Source organism: Vulpes vulpes, chromosome 8 (assembly GCF_048418805.1).
Source record: "Vulpes vulpes isolate BD-2025 chromosome 8, VulVul3, whole genome shotgun sequence".
Taxonomy (NCBI): domain Eukaryota; kingdom Metazoa; phylum Chordata; class Mammalia; order Carnivora; family Canidae; genus Vulpes; species Vulpes vulpes.
This window is the reverse complement of record NC_132787.1, coordinates 98,057,528-98,084,146: the sequence shown is the minus strand read 5'-3', so window position 1 is coordinate 98,084,146 and position 26,619 is coordinate 98,057,528. Positions and strand designations below refer to the sequence as shown.

The window sequence follows — 26,619 nt, the reverse complement described above, 5'->3', positions numbered from 1 at the left end:
GAGTGATGTCCGCCCTTCTGGGGTCTGAGGAAGGGCTCTTTTTTTATTATGATGAGGCGAAGAACTTAGCAACATGAACCAGTGGGAGACAGAATGGACCGGTGGTCCTCAGGCTTTAGTGTCGTATCCGGATCCCCTGCAGAGCTCGTAAAAGCAACACAACCCTCCGGCTCCGCCTCCCCCAGTTGAAGGATCTGGGTACCAGAGTTTAGGCTTCGACGGGGTCCAGATGGGACCTGAGACTTCGCATTTCCAACCAGTTCCCAGGTGATCCCGGCGCTGCTGATTGATGGACCACAGCCTGAGAACTGAAAGCCACGGCGGTGTTGATGTCTACAGCAAGAGTCATCCTGCAGTGGTCTTAGGCGATGCTGCTCGAGATACAGAGGGAAAGCCTGGACTTACTGTAGACACACGCTTCTGAGGAGGTCCGTTCACAAGTACTTCCACGCACGCTCCAGGAGACGATTAAATGTAATAATGGAAGTGCAAGTGCTTTGTACACTGTAAAGTGATTGAAAACTGTCAGGGCTTATTGCCACAGGGACCCATCTTCAGGCTGCAGATGTCATAGCTTTTGACCAAGCTTTTCTCAAGTCATCATTCATTCATCTACTCACGCATCCAATATGCGCCAGACCCCGAGCCCTGTGAGAGTCACAGAGAAATAGGATGATGCCATTTCTGCCCTGCAGGTGCTTATCGTCTGGTACAGAGACCTCCACTGCCACAGCCCCCATCATAGAATCTTCAGGGCAAGAGAAGAGACACACAACGTGTGTAGTTTGAAATAAACTCCCTACATTATTATTATTTTGATAGGCACTTCTTCACTCCTGTACATCTGGGAAGGATATAACATGCAGTGAACAGTCGCATTACAAATAGAAGAGGGTTAGAATGTCAGGAGAAGGTTTCAGGTGAGTGCTGAAGATGGAGCTCACAGGTGGAGAGGAGCACTGTCCCTGGTGATTCCACAAGGCACCAGAGCAGAAATCACCAGGGATGGGCCCTTATTCCACCCTTTCTGTAATTTGAAGCTGCCTCTCAAACTCACTGATCCCAGAGCATCTGTTTCCTCTTTTTCTATCTACTTTTACTTCAAAGAGGACCTCAATTCTATGGTCTGACCACTTCCAGCCCATGCAGATCTCTGCCTTTGTGACCTTCTCTTGGTACTGAGGACAAAAAAGCCCTCTTGTGTTGACTATATCAGTTTTCATGCTTGACTTACTTTACCAGATTGTTTGAGATTTTCAATTTCCTAAAGGATGGGATTATGTCTGAGTTTCTTTTGTCGTCTTCACACTGAAGAACGCAGAGAAAATAGTAGGTACTGAATGAGGGTCATGACTGATATATTTCGGACTAGCTTACATCAAATTAAGAAGCAGAGCAAAAGCTATATGTCAAGCAGCAGTTTTCTCGAGGTAGAGCTGGGGTGGAGTACGTATACATAGTGCACTAGAGATAGAGGTGGGGATAGAAAGAACAGGAGAGGGCATGAAAAGGAGAGGAGGAAGGAAATCCCCAGATCTATGTAACTGCTGTGTACTTCAAGCATAGAACTTAATGGAAAGACGAATCTGTTCAAGATGGGTCCTTTGGCCATGGAATTAATAAGAACAACTTGATGTGGAAGGCTCTATAACATAGAGAAAGTAGACAGAATATAGCTTTTGAAGTTAAGACCTAATTTTGGGTCTTAGTTCTGCCATTTATTAGCTGCACATTATGGGACAAGCTACTTTTTCTTTGTGAGTATTAACTTCTTCGTTGATAAAAATGGGGGTAATAATAATAATAATACTCTGTTACAAACATTTGATTTGTAGGAAAATGAGGTGGCATGAAAATAACCAGCTCACTGTGCCTATTATAAAATGGATTATGGTTAAAAACTGGTCAATGTTTCTTGAAAACAAAACAAAAATAATAAAAGAATGGTAACAGCGAAAGTCTAGGATATAGGATACCATACTTTATGTTACATTTTGAAGTGGCAGCCAAGGCTTTTTTTCCTGTGTAAACCTTGGACCTACCTGCTGGCCCAGAGCTAAAGATTTCAAATGTGAAGCCTTGTGGTCCAGAGGCAATGGACCCACCAGGTAAGCTTCAAAGGAGCTTGCTTACCCAGGAACTTCTGTCTGGATCTCATCTTAGATGGAAAGTGCCCAATATGAAGAACCTGCTGATTTATTTCTGAATGAGCAGTGTCAGAATTGGTATACTTATGCAGGTGGAATGACTTTTTAATTTTGTATTGATTAAAAAGCTGGTCATAGAGGCAACAGAATAAACTCTAATTTTCAAGAGTGTGTTTAACCTTACTCTTTTCCTTCCTTGAAGACCAATATTCTACAGTGATGATGGGTAACAATTCATTCTATCTACCAACATCCAAAAATGAGCAATGCTTTGTAAAACCAACTAGGCTTTAGCCTTTCAGCATTTAAGCATTCAAGTACTAAGCTTATCCTAAAGAGTCATCATTATGATTTACCCATGAGGGTAGGTGCAGTTGTATTCAACAGCACTGACAGCTCAGAGAGAAGTAGTTGAAGGTAACCTGAAAGTTCAAAATGTTTTCAAAAAAATCAAAAGGTAACCTCTTTTCCAAATGAACTAAGTTCTGGCCTGATCTTCTGAAATACCTATCTAATAACCTAGAGATCCACAAAAAGTGGTTTCTGTAATACCGGACTCACTGCTTTATTTCTCCTCTCCATCCCTAATTGTTCATTTTTGATTAATGCCATAAGGTACATGAGCTGATATGGTGCCGAGCTTCTGTGCCCCTTCAATGTGGAACATGTGGTCATCAAAGAAAATGTGGGGCCTTATCTTCACCAAAATGGGACCTTTGGGGGCTCCAGCAAGGAAAAGAGCTTCGTCTATCTCTAGACCCCAGCGGCGAAGGGTTTTCAGCACACGGGCGCCTGAACTGGCTGCACTCCTGGCTGTAACCAGGTAGGTCCTGATAGGGCAAAGTAACCGTTCGTCTTTGGCATAAAACTTCTTTTGCAGTCTGCCTAAATCTTCCAGAAAGCCTTTTAAGGGACCCTGTAAAAGGAACATATGTCACAACTGTGATCCAGTGAGCTAAAGGAAGTGAATGCTGAAAAAAAAGCAGAGGCTTATAAGAGCTTATAAAAGGATATAGTACTGCACTAGACATGCAGTATTATAATACCAATGGAACAATCCTGAAATTCTATGCATTTATGTGAATATATTTCCTTGTAGTATGAAACTATCCTTGCATTCCTGGAATGAATGTAGGATGACCGTATAATTTATTATCTTAAATATTGATGTTTTAAGAGTGAAAGAAGTTTCTATAAAAATTTAAACCAGGGCAGCAGATGTAAATTATCCATGACAAAATGGGATACTCTAAATAAAATTTGGTTAATCACCAAAAGAACTATTTTAGTTTTCTTTTTGTGAATTGCACATTTTATTATGAAGTATACTCCTTTATTTAGTTCAGTGCCTTCTGGGCTTGAATCTAACCTTGTCTCATATTTACAGTTACCTTTATGATCTTCAAACTCACTTTTATTTTCAACCTTTCTGAACACTTAATTTCAGCTGTTTTCTGGAATAGAACAAGAATAGGGTTTTGCTATGTGTTCCGATCTGGAAGTCTTAATTTTTTTAACAAAGTAGAATTTTAGGCCATTTACATTTATTGGTATTATACATATATGTGATGGTTCTTCCTTATGATCTTTATTGCATTTTCCTTGTTTAAAGATTTTAAAGAATTGTTCATTGACTGTGTTTTTTTTTTTTTTTCCTTTGTGCATGTGTGTATGTGTGTTTTATCTAAGATTTAGGAAGGTTTGTATTCTTTCTTTCTATTGGTTTCTCTGTAACTATGTTTTTATAGTTCTGGTTTTTTATTTTTTTTTAATCCAGGATCTATTCTTTTTTACAGTGTGAAATAATTAAATCACAGCACTTATTCGCCTCTCTCTTATCCTCTATTTCTTCTGCACCACCTGATTTTACTTGTTCCCTCTTTCTCAGTGTTTACATTTGCATTATTAAAGATTCTTATATTTTTGTTTATCAGCTTTACATCCTATCCTTTGATCACCTATTATTACTGAAGATAGCAACATACTTACTCTTCCTTAGGTATTTTCCTCCACGTTTCTCCAGTTTTCATTAGTTATATCATTTCTACATTGTTAGGACACATAATGTGTGCTTTCTTTTCTGCCACCATATTCCCTACAATTGCTTTAGTTTTAGTTCTGGGATTAAATATATCCTGTGCCCATTTGTTCCTTTGTGTTTCCAATCATCTACATGTTGGCTGAAATGTTGTCTTCTAGACTAGTTTTCTCAAGAAAATCTAATGGAAATAACAACCCCTGATATTTTCAACTGTTGATCTATATTCTTTTTACATGAATGAATTTTTAGCTGGGTATAGAATCTGTGATTTAGATTTTCCTTCCATTTTCTTAGATTTTTTAAAAAGATTTTATTTATTTATTACACACACACACACACACACACACACACACAGAGGGAGGCAGAGATACAGGCAGAGGGAGAAGCAGGCTCCATCAGGGAGCCTGATGTGGGACTCGATCCTGGAACTCCAGGATCACACCCTGGGAGCCACCCTGAAATCCCAGATTTTTTTTTTTTTTAATAAGTAATGCTCCACTGTCTTTTTCTTTTGAGTGCTGCTGTGGAGAAGATTGAGGACAGCTTGATTTTCTTCCCCACTCATATGTGCAGATTGCCCAAAGAATTACTTTTTTATCTTTGATGTAAAACAATTTTACTAGGGAACATTTCCAATTTTAGGATCACTTTGTTCAATTTCTGATTATATAATGTGGCCTTTAATCTTTTAATAGTTTAATGTATGCATTAAGATCTTCTGACAGTTTGGGATGTTTTATTGGTTCATATTTTTATATAAATTTGCATCCTTGTATTTACTACACACAACCCTCTCCTCCCCTCAGAATATAATGGCAGTGTTTTCTTCAGGGATTCCATTTATGTATATGTTTTCTTTACCTGTGATCTATTTTGTCATTTTTCCTCTCTAAAAACTTATTTTCCAACTCTACTTATTTCCAGAGTTCTGCCATTTAGCTTTTTACTATCTGTCCCCTGATTCTTGCAATTCTACTCTATGACCCTGACTTGCTTTATTAAGTTTTTAAAAGTTATAGTAAATGTTTAGTGATATTTTTTTATCATATTTTGGCTCTATTTCTAGTGAGAGATCTACGTGTCTTATTAGATCTTGCCCTTCTTTCCCTTTTCTCAGTATCTTTGCTTATATTCTTTGCCGGTTCTCTTTTTATTACTTATCACTGAAACAGATTGGTTTTCCTTGGAACATTTTGAGGATTTATGGCAAAGGTAAAAGATAATATTCTAAGGCTGACTTGATTTCATAATTCCAAAGATCCCTTCTTCTCTGCTGTCCTGGAAATAAATTGTTTTTTTAATAAACATGGCTTATTTAGATGATCACTGTCTGTTTTGATCTAAACATTATTTAGATCACTGTGTCCCTGAGGCTGCATATATCAGGAAAAAAACAAGTAATACTCACTTTCTAAAGGTGAAAAACATATCTATATCTATCTCTATGCATGTGAAAAAAAAACTATTAACTTTTTCTTTTTTTGCAACAGTAGAACTATTAGCAGGAGCCACCAACTCACAATAGTTTGGCTTTGAAACACAGAGGAGTACAGTTCTCCTTGCTCCTTTTGAGTGGTTTCCAAAAGGAGAAATAGGGACAAGTCAGTTTATGTTACTATATTCAAACCAGGTATCCATGTCATCCTTTCTTATTTTCTATTTTTGGGTATGTTTTACAACTTATTTGTGCAGCAGTACTGGTATATAATTTGTCAATAAAAATACCAAATATGAAGTAAAGTTCCTAAAAAATACTTTTTGAGAAGCTATATGATTTAAAACGTTTGGAATCTGCCTAGGATGTAGAAAGTTAGAAAAACTGATGATATTCCTATCTAAAATAAGAAAAAGCCAGATAATCTAAGAAAAAGATCAGAACATTTATTGAGCCAATTAGAGAGCTGAGGTAACAGGGCAACAGAATGACATGAAATGTAAGGAAAAAAAATCTAAGGGAAAATCTAAAGTTATCTTTAAGGACAGATGGAATTCAAGAACTGGCACATCTTTGGCAAAGCAATGGAGGAAGACATACCAGGCACCATAAAAGCAAGTATGAAAAATTGAGATAATTTTTCAAAAGGCCAAATGTGGACTAATAAAAGTGCAAAGAAGCCCTGAAAGCCAGATACCCAAGAAACACACATTTCCTTATAGGTTTTTTCAATGGACTTCACTAGATGCTTCTAAGGAAAACTGTAGGCAGGATGGGAAATGAAAGAATGCAATCATTGTTAGTGCAGGCATGGAGGAGAGGAGCAGTTACCACTCTGAGAAAAGACTAAAACTCCACCTTGCCCCATGTTTCCTAAGTAACAAAAGTCTTACACTGCCAGAATTAGGGCTTTAAACACTGTCACCCCTAGGGCACAGGTAAAGATCCACTACTACAGGGGAAGGGGAAAGAAACAAAAGTCTTCACCACTGGAAGTGGGCCTGGAGATGGCTGTTGAAGTAAAAAAAAAAAAAAAAAAAATGGTTGACTATTTTCAAAGTGCTGAAAGAAAAATATGGTAAATGCAGAAAACTATATGCGGTCAAAATAAAATATTTTTCAAAAATGAAGGAGAATGAGGAATTTTTCAAACAAAGAAAAACAGAGCTTTTGGTAATAGCATATCAGTTCTACATTCAATGTTAATGGTTTTCTGGCAAAATAGCTATGATACCAGTGAGAAACCTGGACCTATGCAAAGAAATGAAGATTTTTAGAAATGGTTAAAATGAAGATTAATACAAAAGACATATATTTTATCTTATCCATATTCATTCTAAAGATAATTGATTACCCAATAAAAAATAGTAGCAAAGTACTGTGAGTTGATAGTATAGGTGAAAATAAAATGTGTGACAATAGCATAAAATATGGGAGGAAGGGATTGGGAGTATCCTGTTGTAAGATTCTTACACCGTACATAATGTGGCAATATATTGTTTGAAAGTAGATTGTGCTTACTTAAAGTTGTATGTTGTCAATCCTAGGGTAATCACTGAAAAATTTTAAATGTGTTATAAGTTAATAGTGGAGATAAAATGGAATCCTGGAAACATACAATACATACAATAAATCCAAAAAGTAAGAAAAGGAAGAAGAAACAACAGATGAAACATATAGAAAAAAGTAGGAAGATGGTAGATTTTAATATTAAGTAATGATCATATTAAATACAAATGATCTAAGAATAGCAGTTAAAACACAAGGATTGTCAGATTGTACAAAAAAGGCAACATGAACTATATATGTATACTATCTACAAGAAAGCCAATTTAAATACAGAGGCAATATAAATGTAAAACAAAAATAGGATAAAAATAAAAATTATAGAAAAGATATACAATATAAACACCAGTCCAAAAAAAAATACAAAGAGCAAAAAGCTTGTGTGATTATGTGACTTTCAGACAGAGAGACATTACATAATGAAAAGGGATTATTTAACCAAGAATGTATAACAATCCTAAATATTTGGGCACTAAGCAAGAGAGATTAAAAATACATGAAGCAAAATGTATATAATTGCAAGGTGAAATAGATCGATCCTCAGAATATACTTCAAGACTTTGACACTGCCTCCTCAATAGTGGATAGAAGATAGAAAATCATTGGCAGTATGGAAAATCTGGGCAATATTACCTGTCTAATACACTGTCAACTTAATCTGATTGACATTTTTGAGTACTCAATAACACAGAATCAGCATTCTTCTCAAGTAGCCATCAAGCATTCACCAAGATAGGCCATATTCTGGGCTCTTCAACAAATTTAAAGAATTGAAATCATAAAAAATATATATTCTCTATATATACTTAGGAGCCAAAGAGTGAATGACCTACCCCAAAGATCAGGGACAAGACAACAATGTCCCCTCTTACCACTCTTATTGAACACCATTGAATACATTAGCAAAGGTATTAAGGCAAGAAAGATAACTAAAAGACATACAGAATGGAAACAATGAAATAGAAGTGCTTTTATTTCCAGTCAACATTGTCTATGTAGAAAATCTCAAAAAAAATCTACAAAAATTTTTCTATACTAACTGGTGAATTTAACAAAGTTGCAAGATACAAAGTCAATATGCAAAAACCAATTGTATTTCTGTATATTTACAACAAACAGATTGGAAATCAAAATTTTAAACTATCATTCACAATAGCACAAAAAATATGAAATACCTAGGTATAAAATCTAAAAAAGTGTTGTGATAGCTGTATACAAAAATATTTGAAACACTGATGAAAAAAAATCAAAGATGACCTAAATAAATGGAGAGATGAGATATATTATGTCCATGGACTGAAAGACTTGATATTAAAACATCCCCCTCCCCAAGATTAAGCTAAAAATTCAGCACAATCATAATAAAATATCCAAGCAGAATTCATTTTCCAAGGATGGACAAGCTAGTTGTTGAATCTGTAAAAAATGCAAAAGACTTAGAATATCCAAAAGAATTTTGAAAAATAACAAATTTGAAGAACTCACACTACCTAATCTCAAGACTTACTATAAAACTGTACTAATCAAGACAGTGTGATATTGGTAAAAGCATGGGCACCTATATTAAAGGAACAGAAAGCTAGTCTTTCCCACAAATAATGCTGGAGCAATTGGAACATCCATAAGCAGTAAAAGTGAACTTAACCAACACTTTGCACAAATACAAAAGTTAATTCAAAATAGATTTATAATCCTTTTAAAACCCCTAAAATTACAAAATTTTGTAACATAGGAAAACATTAAGAAACATAGGAAATTTATGTGACTTTGACGGTTTTTAGATATGACATTAAAAGCACAACTCATGGACAGCCCTGGTGCCTTAGCGGTTTAGCGTCGCCTTCCACCCAGGGTGTGATCCTGGAGACCTGGGATAGAGTCCCACATCAGGCTCCCTGCATGGAACTTGTTTCTCTCTCTCTCTCTCTCTCTCTCTCTCTCTCTCTAATAAATAAATATAAAATCTTTTTTTTAAAGCACAATTCATAAAAGGACTAATTGATAAATTGAACTTCATCAAAATAATAGATTTCTGTTCATTGAAAGACACTGAAAGAGAATATATAAAGAGAATAAAAAAACATGTTTATCTTGAGACTAAGAGAAAATATTTGCAAAGTATATCTGCTAAAAGACTTATATCCCTAGTATGTTAAGAGCTCTCGAACTTCAATAATAAACCCAATACAAATGAGCAAGACATTTGAACAGATATATTTGCCAAAGAGTACACATGATGGCAGATAAACACCTGATAACATGTTCAATACCATTTGTCATTAGGGAAACACAAATTAAAACCACAATGAGATACCATTATATATCCGCTAGAACAGTTTAAAAGAGGCAAACAAAAAATAACTTGCCAGTACGAAATACTGATAAGGATGCGGAGCAACAAAATCTCACATATAGAGCTATTGGGAATGCAAAGCTATCTGGTCACTTTGGAAAATAGTTTGCCAGTATCTTACAAAGTTAAACATATGACCTAGCGACATATATACTATATGACCTAGTAATCTTACTCCTAATTATTTACTCAAGAGAAATCAGATCTTAAGTTTATATAGAACCTTGTATCCAAATGCTTAAAGTGGCTTTATTTATAAATGCCAAAAATTGGAAATAAGCTAAATATCCACCCAACAGGTAAATGGACAAAGAAAATGTGGTACAGTCATAAAAGAGACTCGTACTCAGCAATAAAAAGGAATAGACACTACTAATACATGGAATGACGTGGATGTATCTTTTTTCTTATTTGAGAAGTCAAATTCAAAAGATTATATCCTGTGTGGTTCCATTAATGTGACATTTAGAAAAGGAAAAACTTTGGGAAACAAATCAAATTAGTAGTGGAGAGATAGATCCTGAAGATTGCAGGGTAGGATGTCTACAAAGATGCATGAGGGAATTTTGTGAGTATAATGAGTATTTTGAGTTTGGTCATCATTTCATAATTGTATACACTTGTCAAAAACGTTTAGAAGCATCCACTAAAAATTATGAATTTCACTATATATAAATTATACCTCAATATTTCTGATTAAAACACAGACATACACACACACACGACTGGAGACCACTGGCTGAGAATGGTGAGATGAGGTAGGCATCAAATCAGGAAATGTCTGTTACTTGCTGTGGTGCCACACTGGAGGCTTATAAATTGCACTGAGTGGACAAGTTAATCCTGTCCAGCTGTCTACTCCATCTGAGATGACTAGAACATTGTCATGACCAAGCCGCAAGTCCCATGATCAACATACTTGAAAAGTTTGGGCAGTAATTTCACCCAATAACATCTTTCTCATCAGTGGAACACACTGGCAAAGCCAGTCTTTATAGAAAAGCTACCCTCTTCTATGTTAAAAAAAACCAACATCTTTATCCACTGCCAGAAGGACTGCATAATGAAACAAGTAGGTTTAATAGAAATTTGTTGGGTATTCCAGTAATAACTAGTATTGGGCTTCAAAATTTCAATCATTTAATGGAAGAACAAGTTCTTTAACTTGGAAAAGGGAAATGATTAATGCCAAATCTAAAAGAAATTTGAATTATTTACCTGTAATGAGAAAATGATATTTTAAGATTATCTTGAAGTAATTATGTTTTTGAAGTTTTTTTTTTTTTTAAGTGTTCTTTTTCTGGGACTCTTCCAAATTTCAGTAATAGTTAAAGCCTACTATACAATGGCCTCTGAATTTCAGCAAAGCAGACTTTAAGTAAAATACAACAAAAGACTTTCCTCTCAATTTGTTAGCATTAAGCAACTTCATAACATAAGATCAAGGCTTCAAAGAAGCTATTATGGAGGGGCCATGAAGTTATATGCATGTGCACACACACACACACACACACACACTCATACACACAGTTTAAATATCACTTGCTGTAACATGAGGTGAGTTAGTGAAACTTTTCAGCTTTCAGTTGGTCTATTTATATTTTTAGAAGTGTAATGAAAATAACAACTTTAAGTTTATCTTAAGTTCTAGAAGAGCTAAGAAAAAAAAATACCAATTCTTTGGTAAAATTCTTAGATTAAAATTAAATAACCCATCAGTTCAGATTCAGTTTGGAGAATATTTTGATGTTTCAAATTTCTTTGGTTCAGAAGTTGTAAGTTTTGTTCATTTCAGACTGTGACTTTAACACTTCAGTTCATGGACTGATTCCAAAAAAACGAAATATTCAGTTTCATTTTGATTAGGTGTTCATAGCTTGCACTTGTTTGAGGCTCATTATTTTGATTCAATTTGAGCTCTTAGTTGTGCAGATTTTCTCAATTAAGTAATGCCGTTAGTGAGTTTGAGGTTTATGGGCAAAGAGGTCCACAAATGTTTACTGACCTATTGGAAATCATTTTACTATTCTGGGAATTTCTTATGTAGAAATGGCTCACTGGTAAACCATATTACCTCTATTACTTATAATTTGGAGGTGAACTCATTATCACGAGAACATCATAGAAACACTTCCAAAAAGGATAGATAAAAGAATGCTAAAACAAAACAAAACAAGCAAACAAAAAACCCAACTGACTAGTAGATGTTTCAAAATGAGGAGTTCATGAAAGGGAGAAAAGTATGAAGGATAAGAAAGGGAGCAAAGTGTAAAGAATAAGAAATGAGGAGTGGCCTGCCTAAAATAATTTAAACTATGTATATCTGTATTTTAGAAAATAAGCAGATGAAAAATAATTAGAACTCACTGAACCTACCTGAGCAAGAGGCTTATTTTCAAATAGTGTTTCATGTTGAAAGAATTTGTCCAGCCCATACTCCTTGGCGATATGTTCAGATTCGTCAGAGAAGAGGACGGCATCCCCGTCAAAGGCCACACGGAGCTGTGTGTCACAGTAAGCCATGTCTTTAGCTCCATCAAACATTGTTGCAGAGGCGATCCCTGGCAGACCATGGAGATTTATTAATACTCTTCTCAGGGGCATCAGTTTCTTCTACCATTTTAATGATTAAAGAAAAAGAAAAAGAAAAAGAAAAAGTCCGCCCAGACCTCACAATATTTTTGTCTAGCTAACCTGATGACTCAATTGCTCTTTATAACCACACATCTCAAAACAGTTGTTTATGCACTGCTTCCATTTCTGTAATGGATGGGAAAGTGTAAAATGGGTTGTAGGACAATCACTGAGAATGTCCACCTCCAAGAAGGTCAAAAGCTCTAAAAGACAGATTTAGGGGCTGCCTCTTGTGGAAACACCTTAGCAGAAAATTTAACAAGGACATAAGCCATATAATCTTATATGAAGCCCAATGAAAGTCAACACTAGTGCAAACCTCTTTATTAACTTGAGGGATAAAACCCAATGAATACCTTCTTGTATTGCTTCTTGTACTTTTTCAGAATCTGCAGAAAGATACAAGTTGGTAAGATATGCCTTCAAATAGCCAATGGGGCTTTTTCCACCAGTCAGACAGAAGCGATCAATTAGTAAGCCTATTATTGGGCAAGAAAGACTTTGTTATGTCAGAGACAATATCCTTACTTTAAATGTAAATCAAAGTTATCTTAGGAATAATTGAGGAATAACCTTAGGAATAACTTCCTTACTGAAGTTTTAGAATTACCTTTGTAGCATTAATATTGAAAAACTGCTATGTTACATATAAAAATTATATTTTAAATTATATTATTATTTTATATAATAGTGAATGTGTTTGGTGTATGATAGCTTATTAAGTATGTTCACATAGACCATGCCAATTTACACTCACAACAGTTGTATGATAGGCATTATTATCATTGTTACAGAAAAGGATATTGAGACACAAAGACTTGTCTAAGCCCACTGATTCACAGTGACTCTTGTGACTAGACTAGACAAAGTTCTCTTCCTTCAACCACAGGCTCTTTACTTGTTGAAAGAGATAGTTAATGTGTGGCTTTATTTTAAGCACTATTTCTGTATTTCTGGAGGGACAATACAATAGTAATGACAAGCACTGCTAGGGTTTAAGCTGTTTTCTGAAAACAAGAACAAAAGGTCTGAAAGTGTTTCTGGACTTGAAACTGTATTTATTTGTTTATTTATTTTTAAAGATTTATTTATTTGAAAGAGAGAGAAACCAAGCATGGGGGGTGGGTGGGGTGGGGGAGGGCAGAGGGAGAGAGAATCCTGAGAATCCTCAAGCTGACCCCCTCCCTGAGGGCTTGATCCCAGGACCCCAAGTTCTTGCCCTGAGCCAAAACCAAGAACCAGCTGCTTAGCTGAGTTACCCAAGTGACCCTTTACTTGAAATTTTAAATATAATTTAAAATTACACTAAATATTAAAATGCCATTAAATGTCTTTCGAATCAATAACAATTAAAAAACAAATGCTAGATATTGGTGAAAGGTTTGTGACATAGGCACCTATTTTTACTTTAGATGAAAGTATAAACTGGTACAAGCTATCTAGAAAGTAATTTGACAATATGTATCAAGAGCTTTTATTGGTTTATACTTTTTGACATTTTCTAGCTTATTCTAAGGGAATAATCCGAAACTCTGATATAGATTTACGTGTAAAGGTCTCAGTTCAAGATTGTTTATAAGAGCACACACTCTAATGATTTGAGAACAATTAAATAAAGCATAACATTATGCATATAATAGTATATATCCATTCAAAGTGTTTTTAGATACATAGTGAACTGTGTAGCTGTACATGATATAAAGTAGGATTTTGTGTCTTGTCAGTTGTTTGGACTAACAGAATAGTAGGGTCCATCCATCCACAGTTAAGGTTGAAGTGTTTGCTATGATATTAACAAAATACCCTTTTTTTCACTTAAGCCAATATTGGGTATAAGTGACACAAAAGTGTATTCTACAAACCCTTAAATAATATTAATTTAATGATCAGAAATAATTTAGTGGCATTGAGGACTTCAGAAGCAATTAAAACATCATCTCCCTTTTTAAGGAGATCACAGTTCACTGAGAGCCAGGCATGTAAAACAGAAATGATAATGTAACAGGCCATAGCAGAGGGAGATACAAATTGCCTTCAGCACCCAGATAATGGAAGAAACTAACTCTTCCAGGTGAAAGCCTATTGTTTCATGAATAAAGTTGCTTGAGAAGATGAACTCAACCAGCTCATTAGCAGAACTGATAGGTACATATGATTTCTTATGCCCTTGATGGGCTCAGTTTGGTGAAGAATCGATAGACCCAGGTTACCTACTAAATTGTGTAAGATTGTGTGTTGTAAAAAATAAAAGGTTTAGCATAGATGAGTACCATGATCTCTTCTCATGTCGTAACACTATGAAAGCTGCTGTTTTGAAAGGCAACCATTTTTTAAAGTATGTCTCAGACATCAGACTTATAATTAGGATAATGTAAAACTCATAAGTTGTAAGACAGCTTGATTATTTATAACTATGCCCACTTTAAACCTTGAATTTAAATATGCAAAAGTTCAATGTTACTTTGACTTGACATATCCATAAACCTGGATAGGTACTTAGAAAATAGTCTAAAACTCCCCAAATAACAAGTTGAGTAATTCCATAACAGGAAAATGGGGATTTTCTCTTAAAGTATCCAACATGCTGATGGAAATGCCATGAAGAACCTAGAGTCAATCAAAATTTCCATGTTAAGGAACAAAGATAATTTTGCTGGCATGGATATGGATTTGATGTGTGAGGAGAGCAGTCAGGGAGAATCAGATTGTAAGAGTGGCCAGGAAAGGTGAAAACCCGTAAACCTCATACACGGATCTGTGGTGAGCAAGAGGTTTGATCACACAGGGAAAGCCTCTGGGTTGATGGCTCCTTGAAGTCAAGTTTAGAAGTGAAAAACATAAAACAGAGAAATATATTGCAGGAGCTGGGATTAAGACTTTGAAATTCACACTTGACAAGTTAAGTCCAGAGCTTTGGGCCCAACTCTATGCTGAAGTTAAAAATGAACATGGCCTCTCTTTCTCTGACATAGGCAAATAAACATTCCTCACGCAGAGGGGGGTTTCAGTATCAAAGACACTGCATTAGTTAGGCCACAGTTAGCAAAATAACATGGCTTCTCTCTTCCAGAGCAGCAAGCTGTTCTTCCACATGGTATTTATTTTACTTACCATAGTGATTGACGCTGTTTATAAGCCGCACTCCCACTTGGGCATGGTTATTAGTCATCAGTACAATATCAAATAAGTCCTGTTCGTTAGGATACAGCTCACGGAGTCTAGCATTGACATGCTGCAGTGCCTGCAGGTTACAAACATGAATGCATGTAAAGAGGGCCAGGCAAGGTGGGCATTGAAGTCTGAAGTCTGGAGAGAAAAGATATCATTGGTGTCAAATTCAAACTCTGAAGACTCTTCACTGAGAGATCATGGTTCCTTGAAGGTGGGGTTATGCCACTCATTTCTGTACTTTCAGCCTCTTATGCAAAGGACTTCAGTTAATGTTTACTGAATACATAGGTAATGTTTGTTGAAAATTGTTACATTTGGTTTCCTAGAATTCTCTCTGTAGGGTAGGCAGAGAAAAGGATTGGGATAAAACCCTTTCATGCTTTGTCTAATTTTTTTATTTCTAAAATCTGCTTTTCTTTATCATCTGGTGATTATCATTTATTGTGAAACCATAGAATGCTTCCTGAATTTGCATATTATCCTTGCAAAGGAGACATGCTAATGGTTTCTGTATTGTTCTAATTTTAGAATACATGCTACCAACACGCTTTGTCTATTTTCTAAACATGAGTCTTTAGAATAGGTTAGTAGTTTCTTCCCATACTTTTAAAATGCCCTATAATCACTTCCTACTCAGGGATCCCTGGGTGGCTCAGGAGTTTAGTGCCTGCTTTCCACCCAGGGCGTGATTCTGGAGTCCCAGTATTGAGTCCCACATCAGGCTCCCTGCATGAAGTCTGCTTCTTCCTCTGCCTATGTCTCTGCCTCTCTCTGTGTCTCATGAATAAGTAAATAAAATCTTTAAAAGAAAATCACTTCCTGGGATCCCTGGGTGACGCAGCAGTTTGGCGCCTGCCTTTGGCCCAGGGCACGATCCTGGAGACCCAGGATCGAATCCCACATCGGGCTCCCGGTGCATGGAGCCTGTTTCTCCCTCTGCCTGTGTCTCTGCCTCTCTCTCTCTCTCTCTTTCTGTGACTATCATAAATAAATAAAAATTTAAAAAATTTAAAAAAAAAAGAAAATCACTTCCTACTCACACCTTGCAGAAGTGTCATTTATTTCCGCCTGGTTATAATGTTATTCTGTAACATTTGTATAAGTTATATAGGGGATCAGTGTTACGAGTTCAGAGAACTTTACATTTTCAATTAAAATCATGTCAACCAAGATCATCTTGATTTTCTTAATATGTTATATTTGGGTCAAAAGCAGCTGAAGTGAATTTCATCTCATTTTAATGAGGCATTTTGTTTCTACTACAGGCATTGTAAACTCATTATTGCTTCTGGTTACCATTCCTTCTAGGAAGGAAACAAAGGTGTTTCTTAAAGGTGTCATGATTAGAACTGAACTGAGGCCATCTCAACATCCCAAATCTAGAACTGGAGGCCCTTTCTCGTCAGTCTATGAGCCTCTATTGGAAGCATAAACTGACCTGGGGTCACTTTGAAAAAGACAAGGATTACAAGAGTGGACCAGGAATTATCTGGGAACCTGGATGAGATCCCAAGGGTTTTCACGGGTCCTTCCCTCTGCATCCGGAGTCCTGCCATTCCAGACACAATATAACAGCGTACCTTAACAAAGCGGAACGCAGGCCCTGGGGTCAGGATGACATTCTCATTGTTGAGCTGATATTCCATGTACTTTTCTAGACCCTCTTCCTCGTAGATTTTCCTGCCGTCCATCATGTTGAAAAGAGCCCGGGATGACACAGCGATGGTGATAGCATTCTTGGGTTTGGGCTACAGAGAAGGGCGCCATTGGGAGGAAAGTCAGCCACACAGATGGAAGGGATCAGGAAAGGGGTTCATGCCAAGGCAAGGTGGGAAGAAAACAGCAAGGCCCCTGTTGGAGCCCTGGGATGCTGGAGACAGCCAAGGGCTGGGATTCCCTCCAACTCCTAAGGCTGCATGGGTAGGGGAGAAGCTGGGCAGGACTTCCTACACATTGGAGAGGAGGGAGGCTGGGGGAAACTGAGGCTTGCAGGGTTGAGTGGAGGGGAGTCTCAGATACCAGGTGGGTGGACCCTTCTCACCGGTCGGGGGCGCGAGCAGCTCGGGATCTTCTCATACAGAGTTTTCACCGAGGCCCAGTAGGCTTCCTCCTCGTCCTCCTCTTCCTCCCGTTGGTGCTGCCGAGGTGGTTGAGGCAGTTCAGACAGACAGTCGCGGTCCAGCTGGGAGGAGTAGGTGGATCTGCGCTGGGAATACGACTTCCATTCGGTGGGGGGCGTGCGTGGGTAATCCCGCAGCTGCGATGACTCCCGGGAGTCGCGGATATCCCGCACGATGCCGTGAGCCCAGGCTTCGGGATTCTCATGCATCCTGGTGCTGCGCCGGGATGAGCTATGGGACTCCGGGGGAGTGGGAGGACGCGTGTCGAGGGGCATGGGCGGCGTGGATGGCAGAGGTGGCGTGGGCGGAGAGGCCTGCTCTGACAGCTGCTCTGGGGACTCGTGCTGGCTAGGGGAGGCAGATGAAGTCCGGGAGGTCGTGGAGCTATTGGGGAGCTGGAGCAAGAAAGTGAGTCTGCATTAGATGCGTATCTGTGCCCATCTCTAACCAGGAGGAGTCAAGGAGCCTTCCCCTCCCCTCTACCCATTCATAGCCCTTAACTTGATCCTAGTCAATCCTAGCTCCTTTCAGTGGGGCTTGAAGGGGCTCAGATGTTTCAAGGCCCCAGTTATTGGCTATTTCAGTTACATGGACACAGAGATAGACGGTTCTTATTTCCCTCTACCTTCCCCCGTCAGCACCTCAAGCTTTTTTTTTTTTTTTTTTTTTTTTTTCCTTTGGAGTTGATAGGGCACAGGTCTTCTTCCTTGCTTGCCCTTAGGGAGCTGGCACTTAGTTTGCAACGTTTGTTGCTTCCTTTGCATTTGCTCAGAGACCTCCAGGTAGGATGGAGGGCTTGAATACAGGTCCTTGCTCACCACTGCCTTCATCTGTGACCTCCAGTTAACTCTATGAGCAACTAGACCAGACGTTCCCACCAGCAGACTCCACAAAACACCTGGAGGAACCTCTCTCTACATTGCCCTCTGATTAATGCCATGATTGCTGGGAAGGTTGGTGGATTGGAGAACCAAGCATCTCTCCATTGCCTTCAGAACTCTGTGTGCCTTGGAGCACCTGGGTGGCTCAGTGGTTGAGCATCTGCCTTTGGCTCAAGTCTTGATCCTGGGGTCTAGGAATCAAGTCCCACATTGGGCTCTGCATGGGGAACCTGCCTCTGCCTCTGCCTCTGTCTCTGTGTCTCTCATGAAAAAATAAATAAAATCTTAAAAAAATAAAAGTAAAGAAAATAACTCTATGTGCCAATGGAGCTCATTTGGAGAGAATCATCTTCCTAAGTAAAAAAGAAGAATTCTAGAGAAAAAATACCTTTACGAAGGTGTGCAATGAATTATTAAGCATCTATATATTATTTCAGTTTTTATGACTGTTTCATGTGTTTCAAAAGGCATATTTTTGGTTAGACTATTAAGCCACTTTTCACAGAGATACATGTTTCCTAGTGGCTAGGTCTGTGTCATTCTCTCTCCCTGTATCAAAAACTTGATCTCAAAACTAACATTTTCTTTTCATGGGGCCAGGCCTAGTTAAGGGACCAAAACAACACACAATCTAACACTTTTCAACAATTTATCTCTTTTGTTGATTTTTCCACTCCATCTTCTAAGGTTTGATTATTCAGTAAATAGTTGTTAAGGAAGGAAGGAAGGAAGGAAGGAAGGAAGGAAGGAAGGAAGGAAGGAAGAAGAAAGAAAGGAAAAAAGGGAGAAGCCAAAGGGCTTAATCATTAAGTGTACAGCTTATAGACCTAGTGACCCTGGGCTTTAATCTACCTCTATTAGTGTTATTAATGTGAGATCTTAGGTAAGTTACTCTGTGTCAATTTTCTCAACTTAAAATGGGGCTTATGGGGTTTTTGTTTGTTTGTTTTAATGATGATTGAATTAGCTAAAACATGAAGTACATAGAGGGGCCTGGCACATAGAAAGCATCAATAAATGTTAACTATTATCATTATATCATGTTCTCCATAATTTTATATCCATCTCTACCTTAAGACTGGTGCTCTTGCTTCTGGGTTCGTCTATTGATGGACCTCTGGTAGATGGGCTCTGTGAAGTTCGGGACCACTGATTTCGCACAAGGAACCCTCGGGAATCAGTCTTTGGCAATGATAATTCCTGTGATCCCTTTGGAGGAGACAAGAGACCCAGGGGTGTAACACCCCATCACCCACTCCTGCCATGCACATGCCTACAGAACAACTACTTCAAGCTGAACATAGCAGAGCCCAAAGAGAAGGTCCTTGTCCTATATGGCCTTAACTCAACCTTGGCCCTTACATGCTATTCTAGCTCTGGCCCAATCCTAAACTCTCTGAGGAGCAAAAAAATAGAGATCCACCTGGAGGAGAATCCAAAACTAAGAAACAAATCTGATGTCTCATATTTTTTCACCTGTGGCTCTTCTTAAATGGAAGATGGCAGAGTTGACCATTTTTCTTCCCTTTTTCTCATTTTCTCCCTTAAGGTTAAGCCTGTTAGCTGAAGCTAGGAAGACATATATATTTACCATTTTTGAGCACACTACAAAGATGAGGGCAGCTAGCACCTAAGTGAGGCTGCAGCAGGGCTCCCAAGCAGCTGCCTAAGAGGGAATAGAGCATTCTATAGCTTTTCCTTTGGGAGGAATCAAACTGGAGGACCCTATGGAGAGGCAAGTGGAAGAGTTTCTATTCCCCATATCCTTCCCCTCACCCAGATTGCCTGTGGCTCCCCTCCAAAATCAGTAGTTTGATCTCTGCTCACCCTGATCATGGTGATCTGCCGGCCCTGCTCCCACAACAGGCACATGTGAATATAAATACGTATTGTGCGGCAAGGGCCAAGAGGTACTGTTCCCTCAGCTGCACAAAGGCAGCGTCTACACGACGAGTGACCTCGCATGGGGCAACATCTCAGCAAGTGATTCGGATTGACTGCACGCCTCATCTGAAAGATTGTGCAGAAAATGGTCAATGCGATGGCCAGACTCCCCTGCCCTCCCTGATTCGAACAAAGACCAGTCTCCTCCCATAGGCTGAGCAGAGAATGTAGCTGTGGTTTCTAATTATATATTCTACATGAACATGGGGATGTGTACTGGTGGGGAAAGCAGGGACCAGCTTCTCCTAGTTTGTCCTTAGCCTCTCCATGAGGATATTAGATATCCCTTAATAGAAATCTTGGAAGCTCAGTCTTATCTTCCAGAACGTCCCTGCCCCCTCAAATTTTCTGTTATGCTTTCTGCTCTGTTATTCTCTACCAACTCTTAAGAGGTCAGCTCACCTGAGTGCTCAGACGAACTCCTGATTTGTCAGAATCCTTTCTTTTCTCTGTGTCTATGCTGTCTTTTGAGTTCTTCGATCCAGTCTCATTCTTAATATGGAAACAAAGAATGTTTATTAATTAATCACAGGAGCATAAGAAACCTTGGGTTTGGGAATAAAAGGATAAACAAAAATTAGAATTTGTCTCTTTGCCAATATAAAAAAACATATGTACATATATATGTATATACATGTATGCATTTTAGACATTTTCCATCTTGTTCTAAGAGGCATAAATAAAAATAATACATATCAGAGAACTATATAAACAATTTTTAATATATAAATGTGTTGGTTTATAGATTTGAGGCATGAGGCATTTATCATTTTAAAAAATGATGCCAGAGGAAATACTGTGGGATGACTTTTCAGAGCTCAGTAGGACTTTGATTTAAATGTGAAATTGCTCATACAGAATAACATTTATTTTCTCTACTACTCTAAAGATTGCTACTTAAGGAACTTTTCGTTTGGCCATGAAACTTCTTTTGTTTCTTTTCTTAATAAACCTGAACTCCAATCTTCTGTGGATCTAAGCCTCACCTATATTAGCTGGATTTTTAAAATCAAGGTTATTAATCCTGTGCAGATCTATTGACAGTCCTACCTTCTGTACATATTTTCTAATTGTTCATACCAGCTAGGATGAAAAGAGGTTTCTTGTGAACAAGCTAAGAGGGAAGACTAGTTAGGCGAGAACAGGGAGATAATTCATGTCATGGTCACTATTCAAATATGTTTATTTTCAACTGCGGGAAATATCATTGTATTGGAACATTATTTGTATTGTTTCACGCTAACTCAGTAGCTATAATGTGATCAAGACTAGTGTTAATTCCTATTTTAAGAGTTCATCTTCTAATATGTATCAATGTGCTCAGGAGCAGCATGTGCATTATTTCCTTTTTGCATCAGTGTTAGTTGGACATTTGAGTCTGTGACTGCAGAGAATGGCAGAGGTGTGTGGTCCTAGAACTGATCCTGAAACCCTTCCAGCCATTCCTTACATCATCACCATGAAACCCTGTCACTTATAACTGTAAAAGATATTTAAAACTCAGTTCCTCTTCTCTGTCCCTATTATCATTGCCTTGTTCCAGATCTCAGATCATTATGGGCCTTCATTCTTAGAATTATAGACTTTTGATTAGGCTTCATAACCTCAAATCCTCCCTGATTTCTAGATCCATAGACCCCATCTATTTAAAGTGAAATTTATAAAACATAAATCCAATTATGCTTCATTTCTGGTACACTTGGTACACTCTTCATTCACTTTTTTTTTTTTATTGACCAGGAGCCTCATGGTGTATCCTGTCTACCTCCAACTTGCCCTCCACTGTACACTTTTATAGGTATGTTTGCTTGTGCTAAATGACTTGTATTTGCCTACATATCAACCTGTTTCCTTGTAACCTCCTCTTCTCTTTAATGTCCTTCAAAATGCATCTCAGCATGACCTGGGAGAAGTTGCACAGGCAACACATTCCTTTGTGTTGCCTGTGTTTTTTGTACGTACTTTTACTGAGCGCTGAATTGTACTTTGTTTTTGTATTCTCTTTCCTACTATGCTGTGCATTCTTCAAAGATAGAGTATTTTCACTTCTTGTCACTAACATATAAGCATATGCTCAATAAATGCTGAATTATTAGATTGACTTATCCTGAAGGGTTTTTTTTAAAGATTTTATTTATTTATTCATGAGAGATACAGAGAGAGAGAGAGAGAGAGAGGCAGAGACACAGGCAGAAGGAGAAGCAAACTCCATGCGGGGAGCCCAATGTGGGACTTGATCCTGGGACTCCAGGGTAGATCCCGGGACCCCAGGATCAAGCCCTGGGCCGAAGGCAGGCACTAAACCACTGAGCCACCCAGGGATCCCTCCTGAATGCTTTAATCCTCTTTTGCTCCACTTTTCATATTCTTTATTTTCTTTCCATTTACTCTGCTTGTAGTCAGTATATGAAATGATTTAATTGTTGCAGAACATTCCCAGAGGTAAGGATATTTACATTTGTTGATGTCTGCATTTTCTTAGCTCTATGGCAAGATTCTAGGACATTCAATTCACTCACCTTCTTTTTTTGTTTCAGAGATGTTTGACTCATTTCTTTTCACTCTTGAATTTCTTTTGTTGTTATGCAGGTTTTCCTCTCCCCAGCTCCATTTCCTGTTGTTTCTGTTGCTCTAAGTTTGCATTTAGAATGTCAAATTTATGACATCATATGTGATTCCATAGTAACAAACTGACTCTGAATATGTGACTATAAAAAAAAAACCAAGAGTATTTCTTCATATTTGAGTAATCCACTCATAACCGTTCTTAGAGATTTTAGGAAATGATTTCTAAACAATGTTAAAATTTTTAATATGAAGCAATATCAGTATCATTGCTTCTTTCTTTTTAAACATTACTATATTACTCATCATATAAGCCCCACTGTGGCTGTACATTTTCTGGCACTGCCAAAATGAATGGTAAACTTGTTTGTGGACCCAATCATGTATTATTGTTCATCCTGACAGATTTTGGAGAACTTTCTACATCTGCAAATTATTTTTGACAGCTAAGATTTCATTATACGTGGCGTTTAGACTTGTCTTTTAGCTTTAGTGTCGGGTGTCTTTCACAATGCCAAGACCTGTCACGAATTTAAAGTCCTCTCCCTATGGCCAGATATAGTAGTAGAATGATACTTGCACTATCTTCCCCACCATTTGCCCTATCCTTGAACTTTTAAACATACATTTGTCCCTCTTGTATACACAAGAAAATATGTAAAATCCTGCCCCAAACTCTGGTTTACAGGGTCTTCTAATGTAATGTATTTTATAGCTCTGATTTTAACTTCACCCAAGCTTTAGCTAAAAGACTCACATACCAGCCTGAGTTGGTCAAACCATCATGGACAAAAGCAAATTTCCACCTCTCTTAATTGGAGTTGATGGCTTTGTTTGAAAATCAGAAGAAGTTTTTGATAGCTGTAAGCAAAGTTATCCAAGGGGTCTTCTAGATGGTAAAACATGCAGACTCACGTTTAGAGGACCTGAGTGTGAATTCCTTCTCTACTGTCCCCCTACATCCCGGCCCCTGCCATTACTTCACTGTGATCCTAAACAAGTGGTTTAATCATCCTAAATCTCAATTTCTGTATTTATAACATGGAGAAAATGGTGGTATCAACATCAAATGGTAGTTGAACTAAGATGAAGTTCTTAAGACAGTGCCTGATATTTATAAGTGATTAATAAATGTTCACTATTACTGTTTTATTCATAATTCTACTGTAGCTATAGTAGAGAGTTCAAATAGAAATCTCTAATCTCCAATGCAATCTGTTTGAAGGAACAGAAGTTTTAAAATACTCACAGTTCATATACACGTATAATCAATCAAATGTCAGCTTGGTGATTCTTCCCATATCCTAAATTCTAGCCATACTAGTAGAGACAGAGCAAGGAGGGCAGGCTGGGAGGTGGAAATTGATACAGTAGCAGTTAGGAACAAAAGCTAGAGAGCTCTGAGACTTGTGTTCTACAAAACATAGGAGGAAGATTTTGCAGAGATTAGGGAATGAAAAAGTCTTTGGTTTCTGACTGGTCCTTCTGATCTACAGCCAATATCAGCTTTTGCTTCTGGTCCTTTCCATGACTCTTTCATGCAAATCAGCATCCATATGTTCAATAAGTTCCTTGATTATTGGTCTTTTCCCATAGCACACAGCCTAGCATAGAATATCAGCCTCATGAGTGTTTTGAATTATTTTACGTGCTGAGATTTAAATGTATCATTTTGTTCTGAGTGCTGAGGATGATGTTAAATAATTGTTTTTTTTTCAGATTTCCTAATTTGCTTTTATTTATTATTTTCTGATTATTAACTTTGTTATTGAGCACCAAAAATTATACATACATGTAGGCAGCTGTGTTAGTCAGTGTTCTCTAGAGAAATAGAACCAATAGGAGATATACAGGTATATAAGAAGTCATTTCTTATGGAAACTGATTTATGTAATTGTGAAGGCTGGGAAGTCACATAATATTCCATCAACAAACTTGAGAACCAGGAAAACGAGTGATATAATTCAGTCTAAATCAGAAGGCCTGAAAACTAAGGGAGCTAATGGTGAACTCTCAGTCCAAGGTCAAAGGCCTGAAAACCCGAGGGACAACTGGTTTAAGACCCAGAGTCTGAAGGTATGAGTCTTAGGAACTCTGATATCTGAGGGCATAGGAGAAAATGGATATTTTAACCTCAAGAAGAGAGACAGAATTCACCCTTCTTCCACCTTTTCTGCTCTATTTCAACCCTCAGTGGATTGGATGATGCCTGTCTACATTGGTGAGGGTGGATCTTTCTTACCCAAGTCTACAGATTCAGATGCTAATCTCTTCCAAAAACATCCTCACATACACACTCAAAATAGTGTTTAACTGGCTGTCTGAGCATCCCTTATCCCAGTCCAGTTGTAACATAAAATTAACCATCATAGCAACATATCTTCTGCTTGTCTTAGATTGTTTCTCCATGAATTCAACCTTGGTAATTAAGCTCAAGATGCTGCAAAGTTCTGACATTGCCATTCACCCTTCTCAGATCACCCAAAATTGGTTTTTATAATGAAATTTTAATTGTCAGTTCTAGTTGTGGATAAAATTTTTGTTTTTTTAAAAAAAGACTTTTTAGGATATCACAAACATGTCTAAGTAGGTATTCTCCATCTATTTTTGGCAAATGTGTTTTGATTCTTACCATGGTTACTGAGAGGAATATACCCATTCCCTTGACAGAGCTAAGAAGACATTGCAGAATCATTTATGGGACATGATTCCTACTTGGCCATCCTTCTGCTATTTCTCATTTTCTTATGAAATTGTAATATTAAGCCAAATTTCTGGGGATATTAGTAAACTCTGCTTTAGCCAGGAGATTTTCATAATGTAGGGTGCATATTGAGCAATGCAACTAGGCACCAGTATACTGGGAAGACTGAAGAATCTTTTTCTTCACCATGTCCACCCTGGTCTATTGAAATTAATATTGTAGAAAGTGGCTCTATTGCCTTCATAGCTTTTCTTCCCTGAGTGTAAAGTCACAAAAGTCACTAACTTGTCAGAATGTCACATTTATTAATATTTTAAAATGTTTATATGTATGTAGAGAAACAGGTTCAAAGATAATGAAATTTAGTGAAAATTATAGACTTAAAAAAAAGAAATAATCTGTAAACTCAGTATCCTGATAGCCATAATTACAGTTATATTCTTCCAAAGTTTTTTCATTCATTTACCTGAAGTTTAATCTTTCTTTCTTTATAAAATATTATTGGAATTATATAGTATATATAATTCAGTATCTTGATTTTTTCTAGGTAATATTAAATAGGTATTTTCATGCTATTACTTACTTGGTCTGGCTAATCATCAATTTAATGAATCAATATGCTCTAGAGTGGGTCCACTACAATTTGTATAAGTATTTTGCTGGTATTGAATATTTAGAGTATCTCCAGGATTTTGCTCTTAAGAGATATTTTCCCGAGTATCTTCTTTCTCATCTAAAATAAAATTTCTTAATACAAAATCTTTCCACAGTGACTAGTAGATTCAAACATGTATTTGAGTGGGCTCATCAGAATCCAGGTGCTCATGATGGAGCTTCACCTATGTTCAAGACGGGTGTAAGCAGATGGCATTTATTTTGACCTGACTTTATTTATTGTCTTCTCTGGCATCACTATCCTGAAAGTAATTCATGAGAAAGGACCTGTATACCCTTTCCATTGCTGTCTTCCTGCTGCCCAGAACAATTACTAGGAGGTACCACAATACACATTTCTTAAATAAATGCATCAGTCCTTGAAGGAATGCATGGCAACCATA

At 37.5% G+C, this 26,619-nt stretch overlaps 1 protein-coding gene and 1 pseudogene across 1 annotated transcript; both read right to left on the bottom strand.

The window, feature by feature from the left end:
• Positions 1-18: 18 nt before the first annotated feature.
• NT5C1B (5'-nucleotidase, cytosolic IB) lies at positions 19-26,234 on the bottom strand. The gene is made up of 9 exons (XM_072767659.1): positions 22,812-26,234; positions 20,695-20,784; positions 19,420-19,557; positions 17,389-17,862; positions 16,928-17,095; positions 15,288-15,417; positions 12,533-12,655; positions 11,919-12,103; positions 19-3,063 (listed from the first exon to the last, which is right to left on the bottom strand). The coding sequence occupies exons 1-9, from the start codon at positions 22,842-22,844 to the stop codon at positions 2,740-2,742; spliced, it is 1,665 nt and encodes a 554-aa protein (XP_072623760.1). The 5' UTR covers positions 22,845-26,234; the 3' UTR covers positions 19-2,739.
• On the bottom strand, positions 15,793-15,893 carry LOC112932149 (U6 spliceosomal RNA; annotated as a pseudogene).
• Positions 26,235-26,619: the final 385 nt, after the last annotated feature.

Coding starts and splice junctions, on each gene's coding strand:
- NT5C1B (XM_072767659.1), bottom strand. CDS start 22,844: ATGAGTCAAACATCTCTGAAACAAAAAAAGAAG. Junction 12,656..15,287: donor AAACAGCGTCAATCACTATG/GTAAGTAAAATA, acceptor GCCCAATAATAG/GCTTACTAATTGATCGCTTC. Junction 12,104..12,532: donor ACAAGAAGCAATACAAGAAG/GTATTCATTGGG, acceptor ATGGTCTGCCAG/GGATCGCCTCTGCAACAATG.